General features: G+C 37.2%; 1 protein-coding gene across 4 annotated transcripts in view; it reads left to right on the top strand.

Annotated features, from left to right (window-relative positions):
* The window catches only part of iars1 (isoleucyl-tRNA synthetase 1), an 85,919-nt gene that overhangs the window by 5,792 nt on the left and 54,432 nt on the right, over positions 1 to 25,695 (top strand). For all 4 annotated transcript variants that reach the window (XM_046875179.1, XM_046875180.1, XM_046875178.1 and 1 more), the window contains 9 exons: positions 1,807 to 1,926; positions 4,388 to 4,470; positions 5,865 to 5,982; positions 8,419 to 8,566; positions 12,183 to 12,270; positions 17,208 to 17,268; positions 19,626 to 19,721; positions 21,184 to 21,306; positions 25,149 to 25,240. In XM_046875179.1, coding sequence (XP_046731135.1) covers positions 1,807 to 1,926; positions 4,388 to 4,470; positions 5,865 to 5,982; positions 8,419 to 8,566; positions 12,183 to 12,270; positions 17,208 to 17,268; positions 19,626 to 19,721; positions 21,184 to 21,306; positions 25,149 to 25,240 — 929 coding nt within the window. The remainder of the gene's footprint in view (positions 1 to 1,806; positions 1,927 to 4,387; positions 4,471 to 5,864; positions 5,983 to 8,418; positions 8,567 to 12,182; positions 12,271 to 17,207; positions 17,269 to 19,625; positions 19,722 to 21,183; positions 21,307 to 25,148; positions 25,241 to 25,695) is intronic.

Raw genomic sequence — 25,695 nt, 5'->3', positions numbered from 1 at the left:
GTTACTACATCCTTTTAAGCAATATTTGGCAAGTATTGGACTGCAGGAAGTAGTTTATTGCTCTCAAAAAAATGTTCATTAATAAAATAAGAGAGGCAAGTCAATACAACCTTGGAAAGTCTTTACTTTAAAGAAATGGCAAACAAAGCCAAGGTGTCAGTGACTACAATTTCCTACACAATCAAAATGCACTTGGAAACTGAAAGAAAGACATTAGGAGGTCTATATAGTTTATAAAAGAATCAACAGCTTGCATGATAGGTGGCTCACAGGTCAACTGGTTGAAGTAAGCATTTAAGCATTAAAAGAGTTTTTACAGGTTGAGTGGTAGTAAGAATGCCATTGCTAAGAAGGCAAGATGGGTCATGAGGCACTGCTGTGGACTACTGAAGAATTTCTTATGGGCTCAAAACAATTATTAGTCTTCGGGTTAATCACTCAGGGTTATTGTATGCAGTGGAATAGGCAAAATGTTGGTTTCTCGGTGTGTAAAGGAGAAAGTGTGTTGATCTGGGTTTTTTTTTTAAATCCAGAGTTGGCGACTTTGGCGACCCTCTGAACCAAACCTACTACCGCAGTACGATGCAATACCCTCTGGTATACACCTAGTTGGTCAGGGGTCCATCCTATAGCAAGTTAATGAAACAAAACAATCTATTTTAGAAGAAAAAAGCAAGGCTTCACCTCATGGAATGACCAGTTGACCACAGTTTCCAGAGTTAAACCCCATGGAGCTGGTTTGGGGTAAACTGGACAGAAATCAAAGCAATCAAAAGTTGCAACTGATTTTTTGGAAATTCTGCACCAGTGTTGGGAAGAACTTTCCAAACAATATTTGATTTTTGCTTTGATGAGTCAAAACATTTAAATTTTGTAAAAAAAAAATGTCCAATTGTTTATTTGTACTACGCTTTAATGAATTGATCTATTTATAATACGATGAACAATTTCCAATGCGTCACTTGAAGCCTTCAGGCTGTAAAATGATACGTTTTTTTTGTTTTGTTTGTTTTGTTTTTTCAGATATGGGAAATTCTTTAGAGTTGGTGGGCTTTGCGAGTTCATTGAAACATGCAAGCCTCACAAAATGTGAAAAAAATGAACGCATTCTGCACGCACTGTAATTCACTAGGATTTAACACTCCATGTAATCTAATCAACTAACAATTTATTACAAACAATAAATAGATGTAAAAACATGCCGAGTAAGAAAAATGACTTATTATAGTATATAGTTGGCTTGATGATGCTTTTTTGTAAGAAGACTTTATTGAACAGTGCTTAGTAACTGTCTTTTTCTATGTAACGTTGCAAACCACGTTCCTTTCCTTTTAAATTGTGCGTGTGGGAGGAAAACCGTTATATAAAATCTACAGTAAGTAATGCAATTAAAGTGTACAGTGAACTATACATGGATAAGAAAACAAATGGTAATCAAGAGCAAATTGCTATGGTGGAAGAGGAATATGAAAGAATTCATGTTGTGCTATTATTGCAAAATATCACTCCATCTCTGCATCTCACCACCCCTTATTGATGATTTTGTAATTATAATAACAGCACGCCCTGTTGTGCTTTGTTTTTTACTTAAACCATTTGTAATTAGCTTTACTGCAGCCTGCTGATCGATGTCATGTTGTTCACTCCCCAGTAAGTAATATGTTTAGTCATCTTTGCTTCATTAATTAGGGACTTTGTTAGCTTATGCCTTGACAGGTTGCTTGTTCATTCATGTGAAGCGTTTTGGGTTTTAGATTTATAATCTTAAACTTTCATCTTTTTTTTTTTTTTTTTTTTTTTTTAAAGGAATATGAGATTGATAAGACGTTGGGAATTAAAGGACCAGAGGACGTTGCTAAGATGGGGATAGCAGAGTACAACAAGCAGTGCCGGAGTATCGTGATGAGATACGCCAATGAGTGGGAGGTAAGTGTGTGTGTGTATGTGTGTGTGAGAAAAAGATAGATCTCGCTATATAATTATCAGTTCTGTTGCTCATTGAATTAATGATGTGCACTTGAATACATTTAGATGACATGACTCAAATTGAACCAAAAAGCACTTTGCTGGTTTGATGTACCCATTAATGGGAACGTATCTGTAAATGCTGAGAGCAGGACTGGAATCATTTGTTGGAATAATATCATTTCTGAATAGAATAATTCTACAAATGACTATTGGTTTTTTTAGGGGAGGGGCTTATAACCATGTTAGTTAGTTATATTTATTCAGTATTGGTTACCGTATTTTTCGGACTATAAGCCGCTACTTTTTTCCCCACTCTTTGAAGCCCGCGGCTTAAACAAGGCAGCGGCTAATTTATGGATTTTTTCTGGGCTTTTCCCGGTTTCACAAACTTCAAGCCAAAACACTGAGCGACATAACATTAGACCAAACAAATTTCCGAACGGAAACGAAAAAACGCACTTCACCTGTGTTCTGAGCTGCTCGACATCGGGAGAAAAACTTCCACCGGTGGTGATTTTTAAACGCACAACGATGCCAAAAGATAAACTCTCGAGAGAAATAGTTGTGAAAGGAAGGAGGAAGACAGTGTACAATCACTTTCTTGGTAGGCTACTGTTTAGATACAAGCCGTTGTAACGCATTGAGTCTGGGTCATGGGAGAGCTCGCTAACTCCAGTTGCAACAGAAATCATATAAGCACAGACAGGTTTCCAAAACTCTTGCTTTTTTATTTTTTTTGTCAACAGCGTGACGGGTTAGTCAAAGAAACTTAGAAATGAGCATCAGAAAATAATAAGGACATATTCCTCGGTCTTGCACACATGCAGTAATAGTGGAAAAATGCGGCGGCAGGCTATTCCCAAAATGCTGCTCTGTTCTTAAAGGAGCCACAACATATTTCACCCGTTACACCGTGTAACAGACACTGTCTTTCGTTAAAGCCTGTGTAAAGTTCATTAGTTTCAATGAAGACGGCTTATAGACAGGTGCGGCTTATTTATGTTCAAAATAAAAGTCTGCAAAATTCAGTGGGTGCGGCTTATATATGGGTGCGCTTAATAGTCCGAAAATTACGGTAATTGTTCTCAGAAAAAGAACTCAAGCCAGACTGAAAACTGCAGACAACACACTTATCCCCACAGTATATATACAAATACAATACAATGACAGTAAATACAGTAATCTTCCTAGTAAAAACATGCGCAAAATGTCTGGTATTTAAACCACGAATGTTAAAATATATAACTCTAGTTTAAAACAAGCTAAAAACAAATGGATTGCAATGTGTCATTACAGCACAATACAAATATCTCCACTTAATAACTAAACTCCTGCCATTTATTGTCATAACTACAGTTATTTTGCCTCCAAATATTATTTGCACATCTACATTAAAATTGTCTTATTTGTATCATGCTGTTTATCTCTTCTTCAACTCATGGCACTTTAATTCATATTTATTTCAATTTAATTTGACTTCACTGTTTTCCGTCATGATGTTATTCTAAATATTGCACCATAAACATACTTATTTCATTTTAATTGATTTGACTGGTTGGATACAATAATGCTTTTCATTATTCATATATTTGTACAAAAGAATTCACAAAATGACACAAATTAGATGTAAAATCCTCTATTTGTGTAATTGCAATCTACTAAAAAAAGATTTGTGTGAAATAACAAAATCCTGTATTGATTTGGTCCTTATTTCATAGCTGAAAGACACATCTTTAATTTTATCCACATTAAAATTGCCAGGACATTTAAATAGGCATGAATATTCATTTTGGCAACGTCTTCATGTATTTCTGATATCCAAAATAGCTGGTTGTATTGGCAATTTAGATTCTTAATTATCACATGTTGTTCAAGTATTGCAGTTGTGTTGTGCCTCATGTGCTTTTGTTTGATACTTTGGAAAATTGCACCATCAGCGATATTAAAGGTTTAGCCTTACAAAAATTGTGTTTGGTGTTCTGATTTTCTCATGTGTTGTGTTCTAATGGTAATGTAACTTTTGCTGAGGTGATCTATCTTAAGAGATGTGTAGAGGAAGTGTGATTGTAAATCGCTTGACTGACCTCATTACAGAGCCCAGGAGACAGGCATTAATTTTTTTTCCATGGATGATGTAATCAACAATAAGATGTGGTTCGTTACACAGGGGAATTCATTTTGTTTGTTGCATGAGGCATGGAAATCCGGTTTTGATGACCGTGTAGGTGGTTATGGTTTTTGTTGTGGTTTAGAGATTTCAGACTATCAGCTATATTTTTTTTTTTGTATTTTCTATACAAACAAAAATCATAGTAAATATGATTAACTACATTAAAAAAAGTGCTGTAGCAGTTTACATTGACATTTTTTGAGTTTAAATGAAATGCATAATAATTGTTTGATTGATTGCGTGATATAGGTTTCAGTGAAGAGAATGGGCCGCTGGATCGACTTCCGGAATGATTACAAGACCCTCTACCCATGGTTCATGGAGACTGTATGGTAAGACCTCGGGGATCCCCACCCCCAAGATTATTTTTCAGATCTTGTATTAGGGTATGTTTTCATTACACAAACTGTTTAAAAATGAAACATCGGGATTATACAAAAATATGTAGACTCCTGACCATAAGATTCGTAGTTGCTTTTGAACATCCCATTACTCATTTAGTCTCCATTTGCTGTTTAATAATTTTGACTCTTCTGGGAAGATGTTTCACTAGATTTTGACGGTATCTGTGGACATTTGTGCTCATTCAGCCATGCGGGTGTTAGTAAAGTCAGGTACTGATCTGGGTAAGGTGAAGAGACTTAAGGGGCAGTCAGTGTTCATCCAATTCATCCCAAAGGTGTTCAGCAGGGTTGGGGTCAGAGCTGGCCACTCAAGATCTTCCACTCCATCCCTTGTAATGCATATCTTCATGGAGCTGGCATTGTCCACAGAGGCATTGCCATGCTGGAACAGGTTTGGGTCTCCTAGTTTTAGTGAAGTGAAGTGAAAATATAATGCTACCACATCCAAGAATCCTATAGAATTGTGTGTCTCCTACAGAGCCACATATGGCTGCAAAAGCCCTGTGTTTATAATGCATTTTTGCCACACGAGTGCATTTGAGAGGAACCTTTTGGGAAGGCCCTCATATTTCCCTGACTTAACAAATGATTTGTAGGTAGATTTTGAACATTAAGTTGGCACAAGCATATGTCCATACTGTAATTTAATATCTGGGTGCCAAAACTTGCAAACTGTAATATCTGTGCAATGGGGGGTGTTAATAAGCAGTGGTTCGCAGTAACAAATTATTTTAACTCTGTTACTGTGCTAAAGTTCATTTAACTGTCTGTACTTTATCAAAGCATTTTCAGTTTGGGGAAACGACACTACATTTTCAGAAAATAAAAAACATGCAGTTTCTTGCGACTTTTTAGGAAATGTATAAATTGCATTAAATGAGTACCTTTCATGAGACCTCAAGCATAACCCCATGGTTCTAGTGACAGTATACTTGGAGTAAGTATACATTTATTGTGTGTCTGTAACAATAGAAAACTTTATCCTTCAAAAAGGTAAAAAAACACAAACAATATTTTGCATTTCTCATAGGTCAGTGTTTTTACTTCTTATCTATCTATCTATCTGTCTGTCTGTCTGTCTGTCTGTCTGTCTGTCTATTTATTTATTTATTTATATATATATATATATATATATATATATATATATATATATATATATATATATATATATATATATATATATATATATATATTTGGAGGTTCTAAAAGCACATGTTAATCTTATGGTGTTAAACTTTTCATATCTTGGTATATCTAATTTATATACCAAAAGGTTAATTTGTAGAATATATACCTTATTTGTTACTTTGTGTCTTTTCCAGGTGGGTGTTTAAGCAGCTCTATGATAAAGGCATGGTGTACAGAGGAGTGAAGGTCATGCCATTTTCCACAGCCTGTAACACTCCACTCTCCAACTTCGAATCAAACCAGAACTACAAGGTACAATCAGAAGCTTTCTTATAAACCATTTTGGTTTATATATGATCACATTTAAGGTTTTTAATCCCAACTAATGTTAATTGCTTTTTGGTAAATGAATTAAGGTGTCATTTTGGACACAGTAAAAGTGATACAGGGTGCCAGTTTATTTGAATTAGTTACACAGCGATCACTGGGACAAAGGGGAACAGTTGAGTTCATTTTTATACATATAACTTGAAATAAACCTATACATTTATTTTATTTTATATTTAATTTAAATGTATACTACATGTGATTTACAAATGTAAAATACTACCTCGGTTTGACTTATCACCTGATTTAAAACGTTAAAACACAAGCCTCATGCCCCAAAAAAAAAAAAATGGCACAAAATGCCCCGCCGCATTTGCCGATCCCAGAGGGTTCATTGCCGGATGTGTGCACCATGGCAAATTTTGGTGCTGATTTGAGCCATCATGAATAAATGTGTGTTGCGTAGAAGGTTTTTAATTTCGCCTTTTTTATATTGAAATTATTTTTTTTTTTTTGTATTTCTTCAAAATAAAAATGGTAAAACAGAAATGTGTTGCATTAATCGCACGTTAATAAAATTTGTGCTGTTAAAATAATTTTGCGTTAGCCCCAATATTAATATATTACAACCAATAATATATAATATTTAATATAATTTAATATAAGTTTTTAATACAACCCCAGATAAAAAAAAAGTTAGGACACTAAAATGTAAATAAAAAGTCTCAAAAACCCATATTTTATTCACATCAAACCATAGAAAACATATCAAATGTTTAAAATGAGGAAATGTACCATTTTAAGGTCAAAACATTCTTTTCAATTGGATGGACACAAGAAGTCTCCAAAAAGTTTGTACAGGGCCATACACTGTGTAGCATCTGTACCCTGTACATCTGGGAACTGAGAAGGCCAGTTGCTGGAGTTTTGGGAGAGGAATGTTGTCTCATTTATGTCTGATACAGAACTGTAGCTGCTCAACAGTCCTTGGTCTTCTTTGTCATATTTACTGTTTCATTATTGATTTATTTTTGTTTTCTTGTGTTTTCAAATGGTAAAAGGAATAGAATGCAGGCAGGCCAGTTCAGCACCTCTACTCTTCTACAAAGCCTTTTCCTTTTTACTCCAGAGGACACGGCATCCATTTTTCCCAAAAAGAATTCAACATTTTAATTTGTCTGACCACAGAACAGTTTTCCACTGTGCCTTAGTCAGTTTTAAATTAGCTTCCAGAGAAGGCCCATTATTCTTTTTGAGTTTTTCACAGATTAAAATCTATTCCCATCTTTACATTTTTACTTGTTGCCATTTAACCTAATTAGTTGCAAAATGTTCCTCCAACTATTTTTTTTTCATAACACTTTTTCAGCTTATTGTTGCCTCATCCCAAGCATTTTTTTAAGCATTTTGCTGCTATTTAATTTTCTTAAAATGGTGCATTTTCTTAGTTGAAACATTTATGTTTTTGCGTTCTATGGTGAATAACATCTGGGATAAAGAGTTTAATTTAATTCTGGCTTTATATACATTTTACACATTTTAGGGTGCTGTGTGAAATGTATATAAAAACAGAATGCTATTTATTTATTTATTTATTTATTTATTTAGTAGCTCTTTAAACCTTTTTTTGAAATTGAGGTTATTTGCAGTTAATAAAATGATCACTTTTAGGGATTTAAAAAAGTTTAAAAATGAAACATTGTCAGTTTAAATACATTCAAAAAATGAAAGATAAAAAGAGATTGGACTGCTATGCGACGAGTACAGTTAAAAACACTATAGGTCTTAAAAAATGAAAAGCTTCACCGAACCATGATGTCTGTATTCCAAATATCTATTAACTCAGAGGTCCCCAACTTGCAAATTGCATCAAGGACCAGTTTTCCTGCAAGACCATTTTTTTCACCAAATAAAAATACAGTAATGTGCACGTTATATTACTACTAATTATTATATATATAATGAAGCTAAAACTCATTTGGAAATTATTACACAGAGTGGGCTTGGATTGTTGCAATAATCCCATGAATTAAAAAGGGCTCTTGATATTTTCTTTTAAATGGAGCTTTCTTTTTGTTGACAAACTTGGAATCTCCTGCTGTCTCATCATTGGTCTTTCCCTCTTTTCCAAGAAACTATCCAGCAATATTTGTTTTGTGGTCATTTTTGCTAGGGATCGCTGGTGGTGTTAATGAATCGATGCATAGAAAAGCAATGCGGGAAATTGAGATAAGCAGAGGAGTTCATAAATAAAACTTCTAGCAAACCATGAAAGTCAATAAAATGGAATTGAAAATGTAAAGGTTTTTGTTCTTTCTGTGTGGCCCAGTACCAAATTATCCATATCCTGGAACCGGTAGGCGGCTCAGGGTTTGGGGACCCTGTCATAACTGACCATCAATTCTTTTTTCTTTCTAACAGGACGTTCAAGATCCATCAGTCATCGTGAACTTCCCTTTGCTGGAGGACGAAAGTGTGTGCCTGATTGCATGGACCACCACACCATGGACTCTGCCCAGTAACCTGGCCCTCTGTGTAAACCCTGAGTTCATCTATGTCAAGGTCAAAGGTCAGAGGCAGTTGCACATTTACAACATCTGTTGCACATTCACACTGAAATACTACTTGATAAGTGCCTGGATGACCAAAACCTATGTAATTGATCCTGTGGGTAATATAGACTTCTTGTGGAAATGATCATGGAAGTCGTAGAGTAGAATTTAAGCTGAATGATGAAGCCACTAGAGAACATTGTGGTCAGGTTTTTAATACTGCTGTAACCTGTTATTGTGACCTTGTCTTTCTTCTCTGCAGATGCTTGTATAGATGTAGTGGGGTTTGAGGCACCCATATGATTTTTTTACTCATGACATAATTTAAAGCTGTTTGTTTTTAAAATTCACAATTTATTACACCAAGTTAGTTTGTAATACATATTAGGGTGCCAACATTTATGTTTTGGGTGTAGACTCTAGAGAGGTCCCACAGGGTTACGTTCTAAGACCCCCCACAAATTTTAAGGTAATCCGCAACTAGAACCCACACATTTTCTGAACCACGAATTATCAGTGGTTGACTGTATTTTGCTTGATAGAGCTGAAAATTATGCTTTTATACTTTGATAAAATCAGACCTTTGCAGAATCTATATAAATTGGGTAAGGGAAAGTGTTTTGGGATATAGGGTGCCAGAACATCTGAACTGGCCACGCAGCCTTCATTGAGACTATAAGGAGCCTGTAGGGAGAAACACTTCCCAGTTTTGATACCATTTCTTAACAGTAATAGATTTCCTTTTAGCAGTCATCAATGCCGATCGAGTTCTGTAACGGTGCAGTTCATGTGTATGCACTGAGATCAGTTCAGAGAGTTCCATCTCTCTGTTGCTGATCGTGATGTAAAACAGAGAACTTGTGCCGAAGTCCTCAGCTTTCCTTGCCAAAGATTTGGGTTGGGACAATTCTCAAATCAGGTCACTTCCCAAAAAAAAAAAAAAAAAAGAAAAAAGAAATCTTTGTTCACATGTAAAAATAGTCGCTGTTCTGCTTTTTTTTTTAGTCATTACTTTGCTCCCACAGTAAACGGTTGACCTACTTTGCCAGGCCGAGCGCTATCATGTGCTCGTCAGCAGGAGGCGCTGTTATCCTGGCTGAGAGAGACAAGTCGTGCTGCATCAGAGCAACGCTCAGAATACTAATGCAGACACAGGGCTTCATCTCCCTCCTAGAGTCCTCCATGCCTGACAGTACTCATTTATTTTTTCATGACAGCTTGATTTTTTTTTTCCTCCCCTTCATCCACAGTGTACTAAACTGGGCAGAGTAAGAGGACGGTATAAGTACAGATTCTTTTCTAGCGTTTGGATCGATTGCTTTTGTAAAACGCCACAAAATTTTTGATGTGAAGGTATTGAAAATATTTAATTTTATTATTGCTACTACTATAGCGTTCCAAACTTCTAAGTGAAACCAGCCTGTATAGTGTGTACATAGACGAGTAATATAGAATTTACTCTAGAGCATTTTTTTAAGCACATCATTGTTACCTACTTTGATCGATGCTATCAGTCAGGTCAGGCCTGCGCAGTCATCCTTCACCCAGTGCCATCTTTTATTGATGCACTTCCTCTCCCTTGCCTCAGTCTCTCTCTCTTTAGCTCTTGCCCTCCTTCCTGACGACTCCTACAGCTCTTCCGTTTCTTCCTAGCCGGTCATGTGCTTGTGCCTTTTCACATTGCTGCAATAACTAATTTTGGTTTGTGGATTAGACCCTGTTTCCACCTGGTCATCCTGCACATCACACGTGAAAGCTGACTTTCGATCCTTAATTTCATTATACAGTTTTACTGACAATTTGTTTAGGAAATTCAATATAGCAATGATGCTTGCACGAACAGATCCGTCTATAGACCTTCAGCAGGGTGACTGATTTTCAGTCCTGGGAAAAAAAAAAAAACTATGCGTATGTATGGATATATCTGTATGTATATATGTATGTTAATAACACACCTTCAACACAACACACATAAGATCATTCACTCAGATATAAAAAAATAAATACAAAACGTCTTAAATCAAGCAACAAAAATCGCCATGATGATTCTTCTTCTTCTTCTACTTCTTCTTCTTCATCTTCTTTATTGGCACTTTGCATTCTAAAGTTAGAGAATTACCACCATAAACTGTGCTTATAGATCAGAGACATATATCCCAATTCCCCAGACCAAAAAAAACCCCACCATAGTGCACACATCCGGCAATTATAACCGTCCGTGTGGAAACATAGCAAAAGTTCCATTTTGTGTCCTGATGACTTACATAATTTAAAACATCATAATTACTTTAAAACATTTGCAAGAATATTTTGTCTTCATGCTCTAGTTTTAGTTTGGTTTCACTAATAATAAACATACATTTGCATAAAGCATCCATATTTGTCCATGTTGATTAGAGTAGTAAATACATAAAAAATAGTGTACATTTAGAACAGATCAAAATGTTTTTTAAGCATTTCAGATATTTCAATGAGGACAAGATTTTATTTTTAACCCGTTTGAAAAAACATTTGTAGAAAGTTTTTAAATGAAAATGTTTTCAGATTTATCCGGATTAAAACGTAGCCATAGTAACAGCAGGTTAGGAAATTGAGAAACAGATTTGCCAATCCATTAATAATGCAAACCTCCAGAAATGGTTTAAACCCTAAATATATGTATTGTGCATATTCGGCTACGTTTTTACTCAAGGTATTGACTAGGACTATTTGGAGTGTAGGTGATAGAATGGTACCTGCTTTAGACCACAGCAGTGGTGAAGGTCCTGCTCTAGGGGAGCTCCTGGAGAACTTTGCAGTTTAAAAGACTTTAAAAAAAAAACTGCTGAAAGTGCATATCCAGTGACACTAGTTCTTTTAAGTACAAACTATATGGTGTTTGTGTATTCTGTTTGTTTGCAGAGAGTTTTAGTTAGTCTAGTCTAATGCTTCATCCTGGATATCTGAAAGCAGTCATGACATCATTCTGGACCTCTGCTTTTAAATCAAAAATCACTCAAAAAGCCCCTTTCATTTTATTAGCGGTCCCTTATTTCATACTATTATCTATTTTAAAGAATAGACAAGAATATTGTCTTTTCCACTCACACAGCACAATCATTTTTACTCTTGGATGGGACATTTTTCAGAAGCAAGATCAGTAATACCAGTTAAAGTTTTATGTTTTATGATGATTTAATATTTCTATAAAAAATAACACTAATTTCCAGGTCCAGTGTGTTTTTGTGGGGGGGAAAAATGAATGTGGCACATGGAAAAAATTACAAGATATTTCAAACAATTAAAAATGGAATTTCTAATAACAAAATGTTCTTTACATTGGCTAGTCCAATTGTGTGTCTGCTGGTTTTTTTTTTTTTTTTATTTAATATGCAACACATTTTGCAACACCAGTCAATTTTTTTTTTTAGAAACTGAGATTAGATTCTGTGGATTTTTTTGGCATCTCATTCAGTGAAACTCGCCGAAATTTCAGAAATACCGCGTCTTCTCCGAGTATGTTTTTTTTTTCTACCATAATGTTGGAAATTGGATTTATGTTCTAAATTTTTTCATATTTTTTGCATTCCTACTCTAGTGCAATTTTTAAGATTGTGGATGATTTGATTTATTCTCTCTTTGTGTTCTTTATAGATAATGACACTAATAAAGTGTACATCATGATGGAGGCCAGGCTCGGGGCTCTGTTTAAGTCTGAGAGTGAATACACCATCCTGGAAAAGTAAGAGTCTAACAAATTCCTTTTGCTTTGAGCAGTGGGACTGTGGTGGTGTCTCCTTCAATGGGATTGAGGGATGTACAGAGTCAAAGGAAATTAATTTAATGTTCAATTCAAATGAGTGTATTCCACATTATTCCAGATATTTGGGTTTGAGATCAAAAGATGAAAATGATTGCAGCTGTAATTTCCTGATAGGTACATTTAGACGTGTTAAACGTTTTAGTGCAGAGGTGCCCAAACAATTTTCCTTATGAATTCAACCCATGGTATGAATTTGCCAAAAAAACAAGCTTGATTGAGGGCCATCTGCTGAAATGAAATGTTGCATTTATACCCTTATATTAAAATGAACTTGTAATGTGTTTTCTTAATTATTATTTCATATTTAAAAATAGATCAATATCAAACATAACTAATCTGCTTAATTAATTTTTATTACGTTTTATTTTAAAAGTTCTAGTTCAGTGAAATTGATGGTACAATGAAAAACAGTCCAACTTATTATACGATAGAGTTCTATACCTAATACAGCTATTCACTGAGCTAATGAGTGGCATTAAGGTGGTCCTTATTCTTCAAAAGTTTTCCCTCCCCATTTTTTCCCCTTTTGGTCCTCTTACATGTGGCATAGCAGTCCAAATCAAAGGTCACCACAGGTCAATTTTGACCCGCAGGCACTATTTTGGGCGTCTCTGGTCTAGAACTACTTCTTCTTTCGGCTTCTTCCATTAGGGGTGGCCACAGCAGATCATCCGTCTCCATACCCCCCTGTCCTCTACATCTGCATCTTTCAACCCACCTACCTGCATGTCTTCCTTCACCACATTCATAAACCTCCTCCTTGACCTTTCTCTTTTCCTCCTTCCTGGTGGCTCCATCCTCAGCATTCTCCTACCGATATACCCCATGTCCCTCCTCTGCACATGTTCAAACCATCTCAATATCGCCTCTCTCACTTTGTCTTCAAAATGTCCTACATGGACTGTCCCTCTAATAATCTCATTTCTAATCCTGTCCATTGTCGTCACTCCCAACGAAAACCTCAACATCTTCAGCTCTGCTACCTCCAGCTCCACCTCCTGTATTTTACTCAGTGCCACTGTCTCTAATCCATACAACATTGCAGGTCTCACCACAGTCCTATAAACTTTCACTTTTACTTTTGCAGATAATCTTCTATCACAAATCACTCCTGCCACTCTTCTCCACCCACTGGAGCCGATCCTTGATGCAGTTCAACCTCCATCTTGAAACAGTCTGTCGTTCCTACTGCACACTTCACTGCTGCCACACTGTCCTCATACATGTCCTGCACCACCCTTACACATGACTTCCTCATACAGTACCACAGCCCCTCTTTTGGCACTCTGTCGTACGCTGGTCCAATCGACTTTCCACTCTTCGTCCTCTTAATCGCTGCTCTCACTTCCTCCTTACTAATCCTATCCACTTCCTGCTTCACCATCTCCACACCATCCAACCTTGTCTTTCTTTCATTTTCTTAGTTCATCAGATGCTCAAAATACTCCCTCCATCTTCTCCACACTCTCCTCACTAGTCAACACATTTCCATCTCCATCCTTTATTGATCTTTTCCAGCACGGCCTCTCTGCCTTGCCAATCAGTACAAATCCTTTTCTCCTTCCTTAGTGTCCAACCTCTCATACAGCTCCTCATATGCCTTTTCCTTGGCATTTAACAAGGTTGTTGCTCGGCATTTACCGAGTTGTTCACCGGTATATATTTACATTTAAATTTAATGGAAATGATCAGGATAAATAATAATTGGCTCAATAACTGGAGCAATGATCATTCAAGGAATTTATTTGAGAGGCTCATGTTTAAACTGAAGCCAATCAGTTACTAAGGAAACCAATAAAAAACTTCACAGATCATTTCATGTCTGACTGAAGAGTCAATAAAATGGAAGACAAAGGAGAAATGACTGGTAGTTAAAGCAGTTTGGCATTGAACCATCTATTTGGCATTTCAGTTCTTGGTCAGAGACTTAGTACAGGATCCCGGTATTTATGAACTGAAACGCCAACACACTGAAATATTTTCTAGCATATGTGGTGTTTATTTACATCACATTGTGTATAATGAGACTTGCATGGCCAACATGAAGGCCTACATTCTGATTAAATACCGTTTGAAATCTATGCATGAGTTCTCTGTGGTATATCATTTTCCGCCTTGCCAGCCTTTCATCGAAAAATGAATCCAAAGTGAAATTATCTTCGATTTAATACCCTCTGGCAATGAACCAGGGACAAATCAAAGTCCTTTTCAGACAGTCCTATCTCTTTGACAGACTTCTGATAGAATTTAGCTTTCATGGCACGTACAGTAGGATCAGGCCTGCAGGCTTTTTCACACCAGATCGCTTCTCACTAATGAAAACCTGGTCCTGTTTGCTCTGAATTTCTGTTGCTGGGAATTTTTTTTTAGCAAAAATGTGACAAAAATGCAAAAATGTAGTTAAGAAAATGTCTTTGACAATTGTGCTTCTAACGTCACATACGTTAAAATTATTAACTAAAAAAATTTAAATATGCACATGTATTAGCAGTACACTAAGTCAGCATGCATCTTCGAGAACAGTACAGCAAACACATCGGAGCTCCACTTTTTTTCTGTCGCAAATGAGTTGCTGTGCTTCATTAGTCATGATATTTACATGAAAAAACAACTAAGTATTCAAGGAATTGATTTAAGATGTATTATAGGATGATTCTGTACTGCGTTTGTGATTGAAAATTCGTTAAATGGTCAAGAATTATTTCAAAATTGTTGTACGTGAGTTACACATCAATATACTGTACACTTTCTATCCAAAAGTATTGGAAGAGCAAGACCAGTTACAGATGGTCCCTGAGTTACGCTGGTTAGACTTACGATTTTTCGATCTTATGATAGCGATACGACAGTTCTCTCGCCATGTGAGATGCCAAACTCTCGCTAGCGGTCTAGGGAGTAAAGTTTCTAAGTGTGTATTTTTTGTGTATTTTTGTGTATAACGGTTTAAACGGTTTCCAACAGCAATTTTATTGATAAAATAATAAAAAAATAAATCGCCCAAGCGCCCAAGTATGTCTCCTGCTGCTAGTGAAAAAAAGAAGAGAAAAGCCATCAGTTTGGAGCAAAAAAATAAGGATGATAAATCAGCATGAAGTTGCAAAGGCTGTCACAGTCATAGTACCATTTTCGAATTACGATATCCATCGTAAGTAGAGGACAACCTGTATTTAGTTTTTGCTTTAATTTGTTTTTGCAAATTCTGGCTTTCATTTACTGATTCAGTATATAAATCTATATACGTTATACAAACTTAAACACCTTTTGTTTGAACACACTTCTTTTTTCGAAGTGATCAGATATTGTACTGACAGGTGTTTTGTGTTCACTAATTGCATCCTGTTAGTTTGATTGTTTAAACAATTAGTCGCTTTAAACGTCTAGTCTTGGTTTGATCTCTGGGTTTCACCTGTTTCAGTTTATAAACCAACAAGAAGACCAAAGAGCTGTTTACACCAGAAAAGCACAAATGTCTATAAGAACAGCAGGAAAATCGCTCGGCCAATACAACAATTTGAAATGTCCTAAAAAAGAACGAAACTACCATTGTATTAACAAAAATACACTGAACAGGTCGGCCAAGGAAAATGGTACCGGTTGATAATACAAAAACAACAATACCACAAGATACAAACCACTCCTCAGCTGTAAACATTTAGAAAGCCAGTTCGGAATTTACAAAGAAGAACCGATATGATGTTAACATGTACAGTAATCCCCCGCTTTACCACGTTTCGAATCTCACGCCCCAGGTTTTTCACAGAATTGCATTTGCCACATAACTAATTTGTTTCAGCCTCGTTTTTGACATCATAGGACACTTCAACCAATAAACAAGTAGAGAAACTACTTATAGGCTAAGCTACTGCAGAACTCTATACTGTACAGTACATGAACTCTATAAATGTACTATATCTATGTAATAAATGTTATACAGTGTACTGTATTTCTACCAATTTACACAAGATTCATCTCGCTATATTGTTACAAATGTTTTCTCTGTGTGGGAGGATGATTTTCGGCTTAAACAATAATAATAAAATTTTTTGGGGTGGTGTCTGTTTATCGTGGGCGGTTTTGGAAAGTGACCACCACGATAAACGGGGGATTACTGTATTAGAAATTTGTGGGACAAATAAATTTAGATATTATCTTATATTAAAGTGTTGGAAAGGCCAAAGTATGGGGAAAAAATGTGTCTGCTCATGATACAAAACTTGCAAGCTTATCGGTTAAACATGGTAATAGTAACAAGTAGTGACATGGCTCTGGCTTTTATGGCTGCTTCTGGAACAGGCTCACTTATCTTTACCGATTTCACTAATCATTATAGCAGCAGAATGAATCCGGAAGTCTACAGCAACACGTTGGCTGCCAATTTACTGAGATATACATACAGAGAACATCATGCAACAAGACAAAACTGGCACCACAATGCCACCACAAATGGCTAAAACGATCACCAGTCCTTTACCGGTTAAACCAAAAAAAAAAAAACAAAGGCTACAGCAGTACAAACCTGGAAAAGCAATGCAAACCAAGTGTCGAGTTATTATCTGTTTAGATAGACATTCTTATACAAGAAACAAAACTAATGCTTTGTTAGTATTGTTCTGTAGGTTGAAGTCTAATCTATACAGAGCCAGCAATTAAGAGAACATAGTAGCTACCATTATGATTGTGCATACGTGACTGTTGAATAAGTTATTCATTAGAACAGTGAATATACTTTTTACTGTCAGTGCGTTTTATTTCAGGTTCATTGTCTTAAAAATATAGTAAACTCTACATTATAATTGTTCATGATTGTGTAACACCAGCCTTGCACTCCTTTAAAAGAGCTCATTTGTCTTTTTCAGGTTTCCTGGCAAGACTCTAAAGGGAAAACAATACAAACCTCTTTTTGAATACTTCATCAAGGTGAGCTTTAGTAGAACGTCTGAGTTATGATAATGCTTGTGCAGAGCGAATGGTTAAGGCGTATACTGTACGGACGAATAGCAAAAGTTTTGTCGACTGTCCACGTCGCGAAAAAAGCGAGTAGTATCCCACTACCAATGTGAATTCTGAGGAGAATTCCATATCTCTACCCATCCTGAGGCACCCTGAGGTTGCGCCAGCTCAAGTCACGTCCCACCTCATGGAGATTGTGGACCTTTTAAAGAAGTAGATGCCGATCCCGCAAACATATCGAACCATCTAAAGATGTACCAGCGCCATTTGGATCCCACTTCATGTGGAGTTTGGACATTGGACTTCTTTGAGTGTTTAAAGGCTCTGGCATGGAGAAGCTGGTGTTGGATCTATGATGTTCTCAAATGTAGAGATATTTTAAGGGTTTGCTAAGTAGTTTCTGGTTCCATAATTACAAATCACTGTATAAGACTGTAGGATGGACATCACTTATAATCTCTTGTATTGTTTAAAGATTTATAATCACACTCTTGATATCACCCAAATGAGGATGGGTTTTGGAGTCTGGTTCCTCTCAAGGTTTCTTCCTCATAACATCTAAGGGAGTTTTTCCTGGCCACAGTAGCCATGGCTGCTCATCAGGGGTAAAAACACATTGTTCACCTTAACTGTTAAATTCTGTAAAGCTGCTTTGAGACAATGTCTGTTGTGAAAAGGGCTATAGATATAAACTTGACTTGAGAGTCTAAAAAGATGCTGGCTAGGCCTGTGTCTCCAATTTTAATGCATATTAGTTCAGTAAGTGTCCTTATTTAAAAATGGTCATTTATTTGCCAGCGTTGTCGATTCTCTAGTCTTCTTTTCCCTTTTCTGCTATGTAAGTGAGGGTCACGTTTACACATACACTATTGTGTTATCTACTTTGCAACCTTGCACCTTGCAAACATGGGCTGAGGTATACATATCTGAAGCTGGCATTCGCTTTCTCTCATCCTCTTCTACCACAGCGAGCGTGTTTCTTGTATATTACAAGCAGTGCTCACTGCCTTCGCATAGCCTGATAACATAGACGCTATTTGACTCCCCCTGACATTTCTCGAGCTACTGTGGAGCAGGGCTGATTTCGACATGCCATGCTCGGCTGGAAGATTTACACTCTGCTTTCATAGTTGAACGTAGCCCAAGTGCTGAGGAGATGTGGATGGTGCTACACCACCCACAACACTGTATGTTTTCTTTTGCACAATGCCAGTTACTGTGCCACAGTGCAAGGATTTTATCGATGGGTTAAAAAGATATTTTAGCCGTTATTTAGCCGATATTTTAGTGCTTTTATTTGGTGAATCACAAGCCGGTCATCTATGGTCATATGCCTCCATTAAATGCCTGCGTTAAGGCCCATGCCCAGACTTCTGCTGTCACAGTATTGAATCGGACACACCAATAGCAATAGCGTCATGCTATTTCTCCTGCTAGCATTTGTACCATTGCTTCAATCTACAGAAAATCCTCTCACTGTAATTTAGCTGACTGACACCTAGTCGAAGATATCAGCAGTTCTCAGCTTGGTTTATACGCAGTGACACAATCTGCTTTCCTGGATGTGTGGAAATCAAGCCTGTGGAATCTGCCTTGCATGTTTTTGTGACTGGTTAAAGAGAGCCCATTTTTAAACTGGTATATGGTATCGCAATACAGATCTCTTCATGAGGTTTGTGTTCAACATCACACTGCTGTCAAATGTCTGAGTAGAGGCCCTGACAACGAGCTGTAACATTTACGGATGAACGTGAACGGATTCTGGATGTAAAAGATGTTTTTTGGATTCCCACCTTTTGGTCAACTTTGTCTCAAGAATCATAAGAATGCACCATTTTGGAAGTCAGTAGAAACCAAGACAGTGGAATTGTGGTTTTGGTCTCTCTTTCTACCCCCAACCATTCTTTAACCCCCAACAATCCCCCCCCAATCCCCCCCCCCCCCAACAATGTGGAGCAATGTGGATAAAGGGGCTATTCTACAAATATGGCTAGTGTCTACATGGTATAGATATTGATAGGTGCAGCATCATCTGCATTATAATGTGGAGCAATGTGGAGAAAAGGGCTATCCTACAAATATGGCTAGTGTCTACATGGTGTAGATATGGATAGGTGCAGCATCATCTGCCCTTTTTCTGCCCTATAGAACTTTGTGTGTGAATAATGGCACTCTAATATTTTACACAGTATGTAAAGGAAGCAGTATTCTGACAGCTAGCAGTTGTCTGGTTGTTACATTCTCACTCTGTTCTTGTACATATATTTAAATATACCACTTTATGCACAGCATCATCATTGTTCTCTTTTTTTTCTCCTCTCCAGTGTAAAGAGAACGGAGCATTTTCTGTCGTGCTGGATAACTATGTCCGTGAGGAGGAGGGTACAGGAGTGGTTCATCAGGCGCCCTACTTTGGAGCTGTAAGTTTGCATCTCTTGGGCACAATTAGCCACTTTGAATATCTATTATGTACAATGAGGAGCTGGTTTCAGTGTGTTACTGTAGAGAGGGATTGACATTGGTTTCTGATGCGTGCACATTATAAAGAGCTCAATTATCTATACAGATACTTCAATCTGCTGACAGTGCAGTTAATTACATTTGGACTGTGGTGTTAAATAGAAAAGATTGAATCAAACAATTTGTCAGAAGCATGTTCAGGTACAGTTTGTTTGGGGCACTTGATTTTCCACAGTTCCTGTCAATAGACTTTTCAGATCTAATGGGGATTTAAAAAACTAGAACAATCTTTGATTTTTGTCGAATGGTATTTAGATGGTGTCTAATAAATATTCAGATAGTTTAAAACTCCGAAATAATAAAAAGAAATAATAAAAACTTTTTCACTTCAAGTGTAATTATTGCTTTTAAGGGAATTGTGTTCCATTGTAATTTTCTTTAAACGAGCATTAGTAAATTAGTTTTATTTCTTACTGCCATCTATGCAAAAGTGCTTGTCTGTGGAAAAATTTTATTACTGATATCAACTTAATTAAACACAACTAAAGGAAAAGTAATGGTAGCATTTTTCCAAGATGCACAGTTATTTCTGATTTAGCAGAAGGAAAAAAAAAAGATTTTGCATCTACCACCACCCCTTTCACCAGTATGCATGGAAAACACCCACATACATCTGTATAACAAGTTACATTGTCCGTTTTTTTCACATAAGGAACAAAACACAAGTAAATTATTTAATTACTTGGAGAGCCAGATAAGGTGATACTTTGGATGAACTAACTTATAAATGTATATAATCTTAGTGAACTCCCATGGAGCTAATAATACTAATGATGCTAATTAGCTAACAAGAAAGGTTATCGCTTAAAATCTCTTGAGAGCTCATTAGCGAGAAAAACAGGACAGCGAACGCGCTCTTGACCATACATCTAAATTTGTATTAGCCGCGATTAGATATAATATCAAATGACTAATGTGATATAAATTGGCTTTCAAGCAGTTGACTGGCTGAGTGGGTGGGAATAGTGTGTATAATAGTGTGTATAAGAGAGAGGAAACATTCGGATGTTGTTGAACTCTAGAAAACTAGACACCTAATACTACGTTTGGCTTTTTGTAACTCGTTTATAGTGCAGGGAGAACGTGTATGAACCGGCAGATTAGCTTTTTGATCCGGAGGGAAAATGGCTGCCCACATAGCAGTTTGCATTTGGAGGTTGTGTTGAAGTGTAGAAGCTTGCCGTGTGGGTTTGAGACATATGGCAAAGGCACATTATCCACTTTGTGTGTGAAATGTTATTTGCTACAGTGCTCAGGCAGAGAGTCCTCTGGGTTTCAAATAAACCGCTAGTCACTTGGACAGGTGTGATAATGCACACGGAGTAAAAACGATAATGTGTTGAATCTGTGTTTTTCTTCTAGGATGATTACCGTGTGTGTATGGAGTATAATGTCATCCAGCGAGATTCAGTACCCATCTGCCCTGTGGATTCCTCAGGCTGTTTTACCCCCGAGGTCACACACTTCTCCGGCCAGTATGTGAAGGTTTGTGTTCTCAGTCTTCTTAACCCGGATATATTTAATCTGGGGTCACACAACAAATACAACACTACACCGAAAACACGCACCCAGTGCAAAAGAAGAATGTTGCTGCACAAGTTTGGTAACTTCTGACCTGCATACTCGTATCAAATGAAGATCTGAAGAAAACGCTGATTATAGTGGTGTCGCAGCATCTTGTTTTATTTAACACCGCTGCCCTCGTCATATTTGTAGCAGATCGCTAAAGAAAATTTGGTTGCGGTAAATTTGCTTTAATCAGTCAAAGCATCTGAAAAGAAAAAAAATTAAGGGTGTTGTCGAGGCTTTGTCCTTGGACATTCTTTATTTTTCTGCTTTTCTACTGCCCTTTTATCTGTTTCAGTTGATGACTTTTAGCCTGGAAAAAGTCTTGAATTGGGAAATTTTATAGTGGCCAGGCACACTACACATTTACTCCCATTGACTTGAGATTCACATGCGAATGCTGCATTCTGCAAGCGCATCTTTGCATTTTCGCTTCCCAGAGTTTGTTGTACTTTGACCCGTGAAAACACACCACAACTCTTAAAATCTTGTTCCTTTTATGGTTATAAGAAAAATCGCTAGATAAACCACATTACCATAATTCATAAATCATGTCATTACACTATTAAGCTTGATGTTAATGCTGGATAACTGCTGTGAAAGTGAAACTCAGATTTCCACCTGATTTACTTTGGTTAGAATTTGATGCTGACTTCTTGTCAGCTTGATGTGAACAATGAAGACTAAACTAGTCTATAAAATAATTTACGCATTACTTTAAAATGTTAATCGTTTTTACACAGTACTTATTGGTTTAATGTAAGAAAAGTCGATTTATTGATAATATAGAGTATATTTATGATTAAGTAAGATCATTCTGCAGCATTCTCTTTGGCTTAACAGGCGCCCTTATCCAGAGTGATGTACGAAAGTGCTATCAGTCTCTAGCAATGAATAAATCTACGCAAGATTACAAACTTAATATAAATATAACTCTTAAATACAAAGCAAACCTGAAAAGTGCTAATTTAAGTGTTTTAGGAAGCGGTAGGTCTTCAACTGTTGCTTGAAGATAGCCAAGGACTCCGCTGGACATCTAGGGGAAGTTCATTCCACCACCTCTGTGCCAGAACAGAGAAGAGCCTATATTATATACATGCGGTATACTTACCTCTCATTCTGAGAAAAGGTGTTACCAGTCGAGCAGTGCTGGAGGATCTCAGGCAGCGTGGTGCAGTGTGAGGTGTGTTGAGGTCTCTGAGGTAAGATGGTGCTGGTCCATTTTTGGCCTTGTAGGCAAGCATCAGTGTTTTGAATCTGATACATGCAGCTACTGGAAGCCAGTGAAGAAAGCGCAGCAGTGGGGTGGGGAGGGAGAACTTGGTCAGATTTAACACAAGTCGTGCAGCTGTGTTTTGGATCATTTGCAGTGGACGAATAGAATTCAGGGGAAGACCTGCCAGCAGAGAGTTGGAGTAGTCAAGTCTTGAAATGACAAGAGACTGAACAAGCACCTGGGCAGCCTGTGTGGACAGAAATGGTTGAATCCTTCGGATGTTGTAGAGAAGAAATCGAAAGCAACGAGCTACATTAGCGACGTGTGGGAAGAAGGACAGTTCATTGTCCATAGTTACCCCAAGGTTACGAGCAGTGGCTGAAGGGGAGAGCAGAGAGTCATGAAGAGTTACTCTGAGATCTTGACCTGGAGATGAATCACCTGGGATGACCAGCAGTTCTGCTGGGGTTGAGTTTTAGTTGATAAGCACTCATTAATGAAGGTATGTCTGTCGAAAATGCCGAGACCCGAGCGGAAGCTGTGGTATCTGATGAAGGGAAAGAAAAGATTAGTTGAGTGTCATCTGCATAGCAGTTGTAAGAAAACCCATGTGAGTATATGACTTCACCAATGGAGTGGGTGTAAAGGGAGAAAAAGAGGGGACCAAGTACAGAGCCTTGTGGGACACCAGTGGTGAGTCTGCACGGGGCAGATTTGGATCCCCTCCATGTTACCTGGTATGAGCGACCTTCCAGGTAAGAAGCCAACCATTCCCATGCTGTTCCACGGATACCAAGGCTCTTGAGGGTAGACAAGAGAGTCTTGTGGTTGACTGTGTCAAATGCTGCTGAAAGGTCCAGGAAGATAAGTACAGATGACAGCTTGGCTGATCGAGCAGTATTCAGTTTCTTAGAAACAGCCAAAAGGGCCGTCTCTGTGGAATGTGCCGCTTTAAACCCACACTGGTTCGGATCATGGAGGTTGTTCTGTGAGAGATAGACAGACAGTTGGTTAAAAACAGTGCGTTCCAGAGATTTAGAAAGAAAGGAGAGAAGTGATACTGGTCTGTAAATGTTGATGTCTGATGGGTCCAGAGCAGGTTTCTTTAAGATGGGAATGACCCTTGATTGCTTGCTTGTGTTACTCTTGGCTAAAGAATAAATTTTTTTGTACTCCATTAGTCCCGATTAATAGAATACAAACGGTTTCAATAGCTTTTAATTATGGCTTCTAGTGAGCTTCAGTACTTTTCCTGGCACATCGCCCGCACACATTTTCATCAGATACCGTCACTCTGACATGCATTAATCCACACACAGCCTGCCTACGCACACCATGGACAGAAGTACTGGGACAACTGACTTTTCCAGCTATATGTGGTTCTTCGAGGCACCCAATTGTATACAATATCTCCGGATGTTGTAGCATTATTTTTTTTTTGACTTGAATTAGGAGACCTAAACCTGTTCCACCATGACAATGCCCCTGTACACAAAGCCATGAACATATGGTTTACATGGGTTGGAGTGAGAGATCTTGTGTGGCCTACTATAGAGCTTTGACCTTAACATTATTGAAAACTTTTGAGATAACAATAACTAGTCAAAATCTAGTGCAACATCTTCCTGGTAAAGTGGAGGTTATAATAACGGCAAATAGGAAATAAATGTGGAATGGGATATTGGAAAAAAAAGCACATACGAATATTTTGTATAAGTAGTGTATGCAGATATCATGCACATTATTCTGCATGAGTGTCTAAAATGGATCGGCTGAAATACAGGCACTGCAGAAAACATAGGTGTTCTTTTAACCACACAGAGAAGAATACTATCATTTATCTCTGAAAAAGATGAAAAATGAAATCCTTACAAAAGTATATTTCATCTAATCAGCATGTTCATTTGTGTATTACTACAGCAAGCCCAGATTTCCCAAAGTACTTGTGATATTTACAGAAAGTTGTATTGTGGCTTATTGCAACACTGCAAGACGGTATCCTGACATCTCTAAGCCAGAATAGTACGTAGATGTCATTGCGCAATTACAGTAATGACAGCTGGGAGATTTCTTCTCCGCGCTCTTTATCGTCTCCGATGTGGAAATAAGCTGTTTCTATGGAAACGCTTACAATGGCTGTAATGTGGTCTACTAGAAAGCTGAATTATGTATTATGCATAATTCTTCAGTGATGAAACCGGAAATCTAGAGATGATTACACACAAGAGTTGATTGACGTACACACAAGTCCTGGCGTTACGCTTCTACCTACTTCATGCGCGACATTAAAAATCTGGCCTGGATTATATAATATATATATATAGGTTAGCTTTTTTAATTATATATTTTATTTATTTTTTGTTGAATAAATCTGTACAAGTAAAAGGCTATTTGTAGGGATCTCAAACACCCTTTTTGTAAAGGTCTGTAATGATTTGTCATTCTGCTTGATTTTTCAAAAACCCACCGTAGCACAGCAAAGTGTTATTTTCTTTTTTCTGCCTTGATCACGAGGGGTTAAGTGCCTTTTCTTTGCCTCTTTCAGGATGCTGACAAAAACATCATTAAGTGGCTGAAAGAGAACGGACGGTTGGTTAACGCAAGCACTTTCAAACACAACTACCCGTTCTGCTGGAGGTGAGTGTGGGGAGATCGTCTATACTGATTTACCAAATACACAAACAATTCTAACTGCAAATAATGTCAAGATTTATGGATTTCACTTGGCTATGCCTGATTATACTGCGTTTGATGACATGGATGGCAGGTTCACCTTAATTCCTTATACATGAACACAAGGTATATGTGGTCAAACTCTAATGCATCTAATCCCAAATAGGCAAATGAAATGTAACCATAACAACGATCACAGGTTAAAATTAAAATGATATCACATTACTTGCTTTTCCTTTTTTTTATTTAATTATAATTTTTTTTTGCGGTAAAGATATAAACGGCGATCTGGAAATAACAGGGCAGAATAAAGTATTTATTGTGTAAAAAATGCTGATTGTCATTTGACTCGACTGATTTCAATTCTGTGGATCACGGTAAAGAGTGCGCCACCAAATTTGCTTTGGTCGGCAAGGTTT

The sequence above is a fragment of the Silurus meridionalis genome, chromosome 19 (genome assembly GCF_014805685.1).
Source record: "Silurus meridionalis isolate SWU-2019-XX chromosome 19, ASM1480568v1, whole genome shotgun sequence".
Classification (NCBI taxonomy): domain Eukaryota; kingdom Metazoa; phylum Chordata; class Actinopteri; order Siluriformes; family Siluridae; genus Silurus; species Silurus meridionalis.
Note: the sequence above shows the minus strand (reverse complement) of the source record. Positions and strands in the feature narration are given on the sequence as shown.